The sequence below is a fragment of the Rhinopithecus bieti genome, unplaced genomic scaffold (genome assembly GCF_001698545.2).
Source record: "Rhinopithecus bieti isolate Rb0 unplaced genomic scaffold, ASM169854v2 scaffold_14002, whole genome shotgun sequence".
In the NCBI taxonomy this organism is placed as follows: domain Eukaryota; kingdom Metazoa; phylum Chordata; class Mammalia; order Primates; family Cercopithecidae; genus Rhinopithecus; species Rhinopithecus bieti.
In genome coordinates, this window is record NW_016807873.1 from 67,124 (window position 1) to 78,581 (window position 11,458).

The 11,458-nt window shown below is 33.3% G+C and overlaps 1 protein-coding gene across 1 annotated transcript in view; it reads left to right on the top strand.

Annotated features, from left to right (window-relative positions):
- Nucleotides 1–7,511, top strand: part of LOC108536925 (UDP-glucuronosyltransferase 2A1-like) — a 58,896-nt gene extending 51,385 nt beyond the window's left edge. Inside the window, 5 exon segments of the mRNA XM_017884022.1 lie at nt 179–255; nt 257–308; nt 1,282–1,369; nt 1,829–2,048; nt 6,437–7,511. Coding sequence (XP_017739511.1) covers nt 179–255; nt 257–308; nt 1,282–1,369; nt 1,829–2,048; nt 6,437–6,716 — 717 coding nt within the window. The 3' untranslated portion in view covers nt 6,717–7,511.
- Nucleotides 7,512–11,458: the final 3,947 nt, after the last annotated feature.

An 11,458-nucleotide genomic window follows, 5' to 3' on the forward strand; every position in this document is an offset into this window, starting at 1 on the left:
AAAAAAAAAAAAAAAAAAAAAAAAAAATAGAAACTAGATCTTTCTACATGTCAGAAGACAGACCAGGTTAATAATTTCTCTGACATATATCTTAATTTAACCTACTTAAATGTGTAAGTAAACTTATTTTTTCTTATGATGCTACACCTTTGTAATATAAAATATATTATGTATGCAGGAAATGGAAGAATTTATCCAGAGCTCAGGTAAAGATGGTGTTGTGGTGTTTTCTCTGGGATCAATGGTCAAAACCTTACAGAAGAAAAGCCAATCTTATTGCCTCAGCCCTTGCCCAGATTCCACAGAAGGTCAGTACAGCCTGGGATCCTGGTACACAACCTTTTACTAAGGGGAGACACAGTAATGTTCTTTCCATATGAAGATTGAAACTCATTATACCGAGTACCATTAGTAAGAGTTGTTAAGTAAAATTGTGTAATATATTAAAGTTATGTACATTAGCACACTGAATCATTTCCCTACTGAGCCTTGGCATTATTTTGGGAACACATACTTTTTTGAAGTCATTTATTTTTAATGGAATAGAAATAAAACTTTAAGCCCCACTGAACTTTCACTATTTGAAAATTTTGTTCTCCACTGACTACTTTCAAAACTTCTGAAGTTTGTTAGCTCCATGGCCCAGGAAAAGAGAGTATGTATACACAAAGCAGGGAGAAATCATGCTAAAAATGTAATTCAAATGTCTAGGTTTTATTACAACTCTTATCAAAGTGTAGTTGGTTTAGAAGTGGAAGTCTAGATTCAACTAGTCTTTCTAAGTTGAATAATCTCTAGCTAAAAACAATTAAAATTCAAATATTATAGTCCAACAACATGCATTTTCTGATTTATGTTATTCAATTAACCTTAATTTTTATCTCTACAATTTTGCATTACTATTCTTTTTATACTTCTATTCATGAAACATCCTAGGACTCTCTATATTTGTGTATTGGTTAAAGCATATAACACGCTTCATGATTTTTCTCCTCCATGTTGTGATTGATTAAACTGGTCCTGTTTATGTTCTATTTCTTCACTTAAAATCTAACTTCCAAAAGCTTTTAAGTGATATCAAAACAATAATACTATACTTAATAGATTATTAGTACAAGACTTTACAAAAAGGTAGATATAACAGTCCTACTATATATCTCAACGTTTGTAAACTTCTGCTTACATAATTGCCATCTTCCATGTAGCTGGCTAAATGATTTCTAAATAATTCTACCAACTTAAAATGTCCTTGTTGTGTTTTTCTTGCAAAATTTTCCACAGGTTTTATGGAGATACATAGGAAAGAAACCAGCCACATTAGGAAACAATACTCAGCTCTATGATTGGATACCCCAGAATGATCTTCTTGGTAAGATTGTGGGGGAAGAAAAGCTGTACAGTAGGACAATAGACAAGTTAAGTAACTGTTTCATAGCAAATAAATTCCATAAATTTTTAATAATTTAAAATTTTGACACCCAATTTTAAAGCAGATGTAATTACATAATTGGCGGTTAATTTTATAGATTCATACTTTCTGTTTCACAAAAGAGCATTTTCAGTTAAGATTAATTACATTTCAAGTTTCATTTTCAGTTCAGATACCATCTCCTCAGTAATATATTCCCAGAAAATGCAAATGCTGTTAATTACTGCTTTTCCTGGGATCACAGTTTTCTGAGAGGGCAATGCCCTCTGTGATCTGCTTTTGTAGGAAACGTATCCTTCTTTAGAGAGTTATATTACAGCTTTTGGACCCTTTCTGTCTCTCAAATTCTGCTAATGTGTTATTATTACACACCCACTTCTCACTCCATCCTCAAATCAGGTCATCCCAAAACCAAAGCTTTTATCACTCATGGTGGAACTAATGGGATCTATGAAGCTATTTACCACGGAGTCCCTATGGTGGGAGTTCCCATGTTTGCTGATCAGCATGATAACATCGCTCACATGAAGGCCAAAGGAGCAGCTGTGGAAGTGAACCTGAACACAATGACAAGTGTGGATTTGCTTAGCGCTTTGAGAACAATCATTAACGAACCTTCGTAAGTACTAAGCCTCCTAAAGATTTGTCTAACATTAATTTCATTTTTTAAATACCAGAAAATGTACATTCTTTAATACTTTTGTAATTATTTTCCAATAACAACCGTAACCTGTCCAATATAAAAACTATTTTATTTGCCAAACTGCTGAGGTGATTTCCTGAAATCAGGAAAAAAAGAAAATCCTAAGACTTCAAATATTCTTTCAATATTTTTCAAAATAAAGAATGGTATGATTATATAAATTCTCATTTTTTTCTGGGTAATCTGCTTAATTTTATAAACTAATTAGTAAGTGTGTACATATTATAAACTAATCAGTAAATACAAAATTGAAATGATAATATGCCCACTAATAATCATTCAGAAATAAGTATTAACACTGAGTATTTACCATTCTATACCTTTCATTAGTGTATGTATACACATAGAGAGAAAATATATAGGGTAGTGAATAATTGTTTAAATATTGATGGGTACTATCTGTGATATTTTAAATAAAATTTAAGTATAATTTTATCTGATTTAGCTTTTAGATTGAAATGAATCTATAAAATATATTGAGCTATATATTTTTGATGATATGTTTTAATTTTAGCCACATATAGTTCAACTCCTGCTTTGAAATTTATCTCTATTTCATTCCAAATTTGTATTACTTATATTGTAATTTTACTTTACCAATATTTGTCATTTTTTCTCACATTTATTTAGTCTTTTTCCTATATTTTAAGTGACTCAGTGTTCACCACTGAATTACAGATTATTTATTCTAAAATATTTAGGATTTATTTCTTGACTGATTATCTCACATGGAATTTTATTTCAATAAAGGCTTGGATATTGAATTCTCTGAGATAATGTTTAGCAATATTCGCTCACTGCTTTGTTATGAGAATGACTTCTATCTGAATATAATTTATTTAGCTCTTGCTTTCTTTCCTTCAGACCTGTGGAAATATTACTCATGGCCTTCCAGTTTAAATTGTGCTATAGGATTTCTGAGTCCTGCCTGATCATTTTATCATTTTGCTTTCTTTTCAATTTGGAAAAGAAATTGTTACTTTTAAAATCAGAAACTCAATTATGGTGTATTCTTACAAATTATTTTATATATTTTCTTCAGTTATACTGTGTCCTTACAGCACTGTTAATCTAGCATAAAAAAACCCAGTTTTTCTTTTCAGAAAGTAAATCTTTTGTGTATTATTTCTTAGAATACCTTTTATTTCCACTTTTTATCTTTACTTCTGGAGCACCAGTTTAGTCTTCCCTATGATAAAATATTTTGGTATGTTTTCCTCTATTATTTCCTAATTGTTCTAATCAATTTTTACTATTCTTAATTCGTTGAGATTGCCTCAAATAGTTCACAAATTAGTAAATTTATTATTTTTACCATGAGCATTGCTTGCTATTTCTAATTTCTTTATTAATTCTTTAAACTGTCATTTTTAACAACTTATTTCATCAGCTCACCTATCTCCTTATCACCTTCCTCTTGCTTTATAATTCAATTTTGATAGTGTATTCATTACCCTCCCGCTGTTATTATATTTTGAATCTCCTCTTCTTTGGACTATATGCCATACCTAAATGCATTTTTAGTTTCTCATTTATTTTTCAATATATGTAAGTGGTTATCAGGCTGTTATTTTTTCTTGGTCTTGGTGTTTGCTCTGAATTTGGGCAGGTGCCTTAAACTTGCTTCTATGTTGTATTGGACTTAATTGTTTTCATGCAGAGTCAAAGCTTGAAGAATAGATGTAATATTTCATTCAGTTTTCCTGAAGGCTGAGATTCAGGAAGTAGAGGAGAAGGTAAACTCGGATAGAATTTAGTGCTTTTTCTTAATGGAACTAACCTGCTTAAAACATCTATTCAGTGCCCTTTGCCAGGCATTTTAGACACGGGGGCAAGTGTACTCATTTCAGAAAAGAAAGACACTCAACACTTGGTTTAGATTCATACGAAGACTCAGCCCTGGTTGTCCACTTTTGCTTCCCATCCACATTCAAATTAATTGACTTTTATTAATACATACATGTTGTATAAGTCATAATTTTAGAAATCATAATTCAGAAGCTAAGTGGTGGGTTAGGAGCTTCTGCAAGACTCAGTATGAACTTTTTTTGACTTCAGTGTCTAGTCAATTAGACTATTACAAAATTGTTAGTGGCTGACAATTTGGTTCATTTTGTTAATTTTCAGCATAGGTACGGTCTGTGATTCTCTTTAACTCTAATGCTTAAAATGATCGTTAAATATTATTATTGACTTAAAACTGTAAACCAAAAATAAAATTCTAAACCTCCCACCTAACCATCTGAATGGACTTCCTCCTCAACCAGGGCTCCTTTAAATTTAATCTTAGAGTCTGTTTTAGGCCATGATGGGAAGTGAGGATCAAACATGCCTCAGTATACCTCTCTGGCATTAGCATCAACACAGACTTTAAGTCTGATAAGAAACATTTCACAATCTATTCTCTCTGAAGCCTACTACCTGAAGGCTCCCTCTGCAAATAAGGACTTGGGTCTCTACAATCGTTTATCTTAACCAAGGCATTCCTTCCCTTTGATCGCAGGTCTTTAGACAAACTCAACCAATTGTCAACCAGAAAACGTTTAAATTTACCTGTAGCCTGGATGCACCCCCACTTCAAGTTGTCCCACTTTTCTAAACCAAACCAATGTATTTCTTAAATGTATTTGATTAATGTTTATGCCTTCCTAAAATGTAAAAACCAAGCTGCATCCCCAAAACCTTGGGCACATATGCTAAGGACCTCCTGAGGGCTGTGTCATGGGCCATGAACACTCATATTTTGCTGTAAGTAAATATCTTCAAATATTTTAGATTTTGACTCATTTCATTGACAAAAATATTGATACAAAAACCAAGAACTATAAATACTGTTAGAAATTTCTAAATAAATGCCTAAAAATTATTTAATTTAAAATACCGTCACTTTAACCCTAAACCAAATACTACCTCTGGGAACACAGGGTACAGTTTAGAGTATACATATGGATGTGTTTGTACTCCATTCTGTTATTCATTAAAGCAATTAATAAACATTAACAATTACATTTGAATAGACAATCATAATCTAATTATTCAGAATATTTTAACATATCAGTCATAAAACATTAGTATATAATAAAACATGAAATAATGAATTTTTGAGTATGGTCTTTAATTTATAGGAAAGCATGTTTTCTTCTTCTTATTATTTTTTGATTCACATGTACAAATTTATTTATTGTCTAAAGTATATTAGGATGATCCATGTGAAATTACTGTCTTGACCCTACCTAAGGTTCAATGCAGTTGAAAGTATGAATATTCTTTTTCACTAGACAGACACACACACACACACACACACACACACACATTCAACACATGTAAACTACTCCTGCTGCTTAATTTAGTGTACCATGTTCTCTTGTAAATGATCACCGTATTTCCCATTCCCCAGTCCTAACAATATCCTGCCAACACCAGGACATCTCTACACAAACCCTTTACCTTCTCTCATCTTCATGAATCCAGGCTGGAACTTTTATTCCAGACACAAACCAAAATGAAACCTGTTAACTTTGGTTTAACAACTGGGGAAACTGCAAGTGAAGACATAATTTGCCTTATAAATATGTAGATATCCATCCAATATTATTTGAGAAGCCATTAGAACTGTTATCTCTGTGACTATTGCTATTGTGATGGCAAGTTGATTAAGAGCTCTAATTCTAGGGAGATGTTTCAATTGAAACATCAAAGTTCAGGTACTTGGATATGCCACTTCTTAAATCACCAGAGTAGTTTTGTTCAGTCTTCATGTTATAGATACAGACACTGTCCTTTTCATCACAAACATACAAATGTGTGCCGCAGAGTAATTATCACAGTGCCAACATCTTAGAACTGTCAAATGACTCACTAATGCTTACTGCCAATATCCTTTGTCTGTCATATGAACTAGTCAGACATTAGAGGATATGCTTATGTATGTGTTAAATGATTTTTATCCCACCATATTAGGTTATGAACCATCTTGGTCTTGGAATCATCCTGCACAGTATAATTCACACAATATCAAAATTACTTTTGGAAAAATTATGCTAGATATATATGTTTACAACTGGCTTACTCTACCTTTTTATGTCTACAATTGATCATACTTGTGTTAAGAATATATTTCATCCACATCTTCCCTTTCATAACTCTTAAAATCCTATGCATTAGCAAAGTTCATGCAAAAATTATATTCTTTCTCAACATAATTATGGCCTTTAACTGGTATAGCAAATATATATCACATGTTTATCTTCAATGAAAATGAAAACAAAAATTATCTAATTTCTGCCTATTTATTTGTCTTCTAGTTATAAAGAGAATGCTATGAGGTTATCAAGAATTCACCATGATCAACTTGTAAAGCCCCTGGATCGAGCAGTCTTCTGGATCGAGTTTGTCATGCGCCACAAAGGAGCCAAGCACCTGCGCCCAGCTGCCCACGACCTCAACTGGTTCCAGTACCACTCTTTGGATGTAATCGGGTTCTTGCTGGTCTGTGTGACAATGGCTATATTTTTGGTCATACAATGTTGTTTGTTTTCCTGTCAAAAATTTGGTAAGATAGGAAAGAAGAAAAAAAGAGAATAGGTCGATTTTGGCATGATTATCATTAACTTTGAGTTGTAGTCTTCTATTTCTCCTTTGTCTCTCCCTGCTGACTATACCCTCTTCCTTTTGCTGTTCTGACACTAGGATACTACCTAATTTTAAATAAGTGCTATTCATAGTATCAAATTATTTTATAGTTCACCTTAATTAATGATTAACATTATGCTGAAACCTGGTAATGCATACAGTGTAGATGGAATTTGATAGGTGTAAGGAAGAGTCAAATTCACAAGTTTTCATATATCAAATAATTCAGGGAGCCACCATAGGACAGTAGTGTGTTATGAGAAAGGTTATGATTTCCTTGTTTTAATAAAAATAAACTCTTCTGTGTGCTCAATTTTGCAGGAGTTAGAGAATGAATTTTAAGTGTGATGTGCATCCCTATTTAATGTCTACAAAATTTTCATTGAGCATATCCAGAAAATCACGGTGTAACTTGCCTGCCTTTCTTCAACGTATATTCTTATATAAGCCGTAGTGCAAGATTTGGGTACTGTCTTTAATAAATAAATCAATTGACTCTTTGATTTCAAGGAGAAAGTTCTATGTTATATGTTGAAGGTGAACAGATCACAGTTAGAGGATATAACAAAGAGAAATCTAGAAAATGATTAATGATTTTATAAAATTTTTAGTTAAGTGTACAAATAATTACATTAAACATCAATTATGTTTAAAAATCACTAATGTTCATAATATATAATCACTATTTGTAACCAAAAGTTTAATTTTATGCCAAAAAATAAAAAATGCTTACTTGGAATTTGAGGTCATTGCATTATTTTTGTCTTTATCTTCCACAAATTTAAATTTATCAATTAATTGTTATGCTATGTATATAAAAGACTAAGAGCTTGACCAAGGATATGGCATAATAAATTTTTACCAATGGAAAGCACTAGTTGAAGGCAAATGCTTTTACTTGATTCAGCTTTGCATTAATTTAATAAATATATTAAAGATTTTACTTTATTTACCCTTTATAAATTTAATGACATTTCTAACTAAAGTGTTAATTTCAATATTTGAAATTGAGAAAATAAATTACATTCATTGGCTTAGTAAAATTTTTGATATTCTTCTTTCTTTCACCCTTTCTTTTTTCAATTTTACATTATTTTAAGTTCCAGGATACATGTGCAGGTTTGTTACATAGTAAACGTGTGCCATGGTGGTTTGCTGCACCTATCAGTCCATCACCTACGTATTAAACCTAGCATGCATTACCTACAGGCATATAGCTAGGCATACACTCAATTTTAATAGTTTGTAAAATCTAGAAATATAGCCAAACATAGAGTCAACTGATATTTGACAAGAATGCAAAACTATACAATGAAGAAAAAAATAGTCTCTTTAACAAATACCAGTGGGCAAACAGATTTATCAATATTCAAAAGAATAAAATTGAACCCCTTACCTCAAGCCATATATAAAAATGGACTCAAAATAGATGATTAAAAAAAAATCCAAATGTAAAAGCAAGAACCATAAAATGCTTAGCAGGAAGAGTATGGGTATAACTTTCTAGCCCTGAATTTTGCAAGGCTTTTAGATATGACACCAAAAGCAGAAGCAACCAAATTAAAATTGATAAATTGGACTTCACTGAAATTAAATTTTTTGTACATCCAAGAACACCATCACTAAAGTCTGAAGAGAAACCAGACTTTGGAGGATATAGTTGCAAATTACATACATGGTAAATGACTTGTGTAAGAAATTTATAAAGAAAGCTCACAGCTCAATGATAAAAGAAACAAATGACCCGATCCAAAAATGTGCATAAGATCTGAACAGTCATTTCTCTAAGGAATATGTAAATGTCCAATGAGGACAAATGAACAAATGTAATGTCCAATAAGAACAAATGAGAAAAATGCTCTGCATCATTACGTTCAACATTATTACAGGAAAATGTTAGTAAAAATCACAATGAGATACCACTTGACTCTTACTAACACGGCTATTAACAAAAAGATAAATAATTAAAAGTGTTGGCAAGGATGTGGAGAATTTGGAATCTTCATACTTTACTTGTGTGAATCAAAAATTATTCAGGCATTTTGAAACAATCTGCCAGTTTATCAAAAGTTTACACAGAGTTACAATATGACCCAGCAATTCTACCTCTAGTAGTATACCAGAGACAAATGGGAATGAGTCTATACAAAATTAATACGTGCGTGTTGATAAACAACATCTTAACCAAAACTGGAAGGAAAACTACAGTCGTCATTGATAAATGAATAAACAATATGATGTAGAATATTATTTGGCAATAAAAATAATGAAGTCTTGATGCATGCTATACCATTAATGAAACTTTTAAAAACATTATACTAAGTATAGATGTCAAACAACAAAGATCACATACTGTGTAACTCCCTTCATATGAAATGCTCTTAATAGGAAAATCGATAGAGATAAAAAGTAGGGGAGCCGAGCGCAGTGGCTCACGCCTGTAATCCCAGCACTTTGGGAGGCCGAGGCGGGAGGATCACGAGCTCAGGAGAGGGAGACCACGGTGAAACTGCGTCACTATTAAAAATACAAAAAATTAGCCAGGAGCGGTGGCGGGCGCCTGTAGCCCCAGCTACTCGGGAGCTGAGGCAGGAGAATGGCGTGAACCCGGGAGGAGGAGCTTCCAGTGAGCCGAGATGGCGCCACTGCACTCCAGCCTGGGTGACAGAGCGAGACTCTGTCTCAAAAAAAAAAAAAAAAAAAAAAAAGAGGTTAGGTTTTCCCAAAAAAGGAAAAAAAAAAGTAGGTTAGTGTTTGCCTAAAATGGAAGATAAAGAATGGCTAAGGGTACAGTGTTTCTTTTGGTGGGTGATAAAATACTCTAAATCGTGTTCTAGTTGTTGAGAAATTCTATGAATATACGATTAACCGTTGAATTGTATATTAAAAACTTTTTTTTTGGAAGACAGGGTTCACTTATCACCAAGGCTGGAGTGCAGTATTGCAATCTCCACTCACTGCAGCCTCAACCTCCTGGGCTCATGGCATCCTCCCACCTCAGCCTCCCAAGTAGCTGGGACTACAGGTGCGCACCACCACAGCCAGCTAATTGTTCATTTTGTTTTTTTGTTTTTGTAGAGATGAAGATTCACTGTGTTGCCCATGTTGATATCAAATCCCTGGGTTTAAGCAATCCACCTTCCTGGGTTTCACAAAGTCCTGCGATTACAGACGTGAGCCATTGCACCCGGCCATTGAGTTGTACACTTTAAACTGATAAATATATGATATGTGTTTTGTATGCCTACACATTTTTTACACACAAAAGTATCTTGAACGGTGACATCCAAGAAATGGTGATTCAGCTGTATAATTACTTTATCTTCAGTTCTGTGTCAAGGAGACTGCAGACAAAGAAGTCTCCATTTGTCACTGTACTTGACACTTCACAAACCTCTTACATGACTTTGGTGTCTAGAAAACACAAGTTCAAGTCTTACTGGGGAGTAAAACACTTGTAATTTTAAAAGACACATTAACACACACTTGTAAGCATGAGATCATCTGCCTTTTCTTGATCCGTTTGTCATCCAGAAACTGATTGTTCAGATAATGTATTTACTTTGACATTACTATGGTTTGAATGTGTCCCTTCCAAAATTCAGGGGTTGTCAATGTGACAGATTATGAGGAGGGGCCTCTTAGAAGTGATATCGCCTTCTTCCTGAATGGGATGAGGTCTTTATAGAAGAGGATTCAAGCAGCATTCAGCAGGCTTGCTTTTCCACCACATGAAAATGCAGGATTGGTCACTTTTGCCATTCCACTTTCACCATGTGAGGATGCAGCAAGAAGGCTTTCCCTAGATACCAGCAACTTCCTCTTTAACTTGCCAGCCTCCACAACTGTGAAAAAACAATTTCTATTCTTGGTAAATTATCCAGTCTCATGTATCTTGTTATAATAGCAAAGCTGCGTAAGCCAGATGTGTTGGAGTTTTCTTTTAAATTCTTGATGATTTCTCCTTAGTTTGAAGCAACAGCAATAGCATAGAGAAATAAGCATTGCAGTTAACTAGGATGCCTGTGAAATGAACTTCAGTTTTGCTCCCCCTACAGTTGAGTTGTTACTTTAGGTAGAGGAGTTGTGGAAAGGTGCTGGTAAAATATAGACATTGGATCAATATGAAATGAATTGAGAACTGTAATGAAGTGAATTGAGAACTCATATGAAGTGAGTATTGAATAAACTTGTACAGAGAGGTCATGCAGTGACTGTTCTAGACCTTTATTTTCCATTTTCCTTGATCTCAATAGACTATCTAGTATTAAATTTGAACTTTTTAATACATGTTGCACTACCGATGGATTGTAGAATTTTTTGACAGGATAGATCAATGCATAAAAGATGTGCGCAAAGATACATTTTGGACTGATATGGCACTACTACGAAACAATTATGAGGATATTCTGAATGTCATGAAAATCTTTGTAAAAATTTGGTTTTGAACAACAAACTTTAAAAAAAAAATACAAAATTTGAGGTTTGATGTCATTCTTGCACATGCCAGTGGTCTCAGTGGTGAGCTGCTGACTGAGCTACTAAAGCATCCTTTTGTACAGTTTCTGCTTCTTTCCTGGATACATACTGGAGAAATATAGTGGAGGACTTCAATTACCTCTTTCCTACATGCATGTTGTTCTGTCAAAATTTTATAATCAAATAGCATAAATGGAGAACACTATATATATATA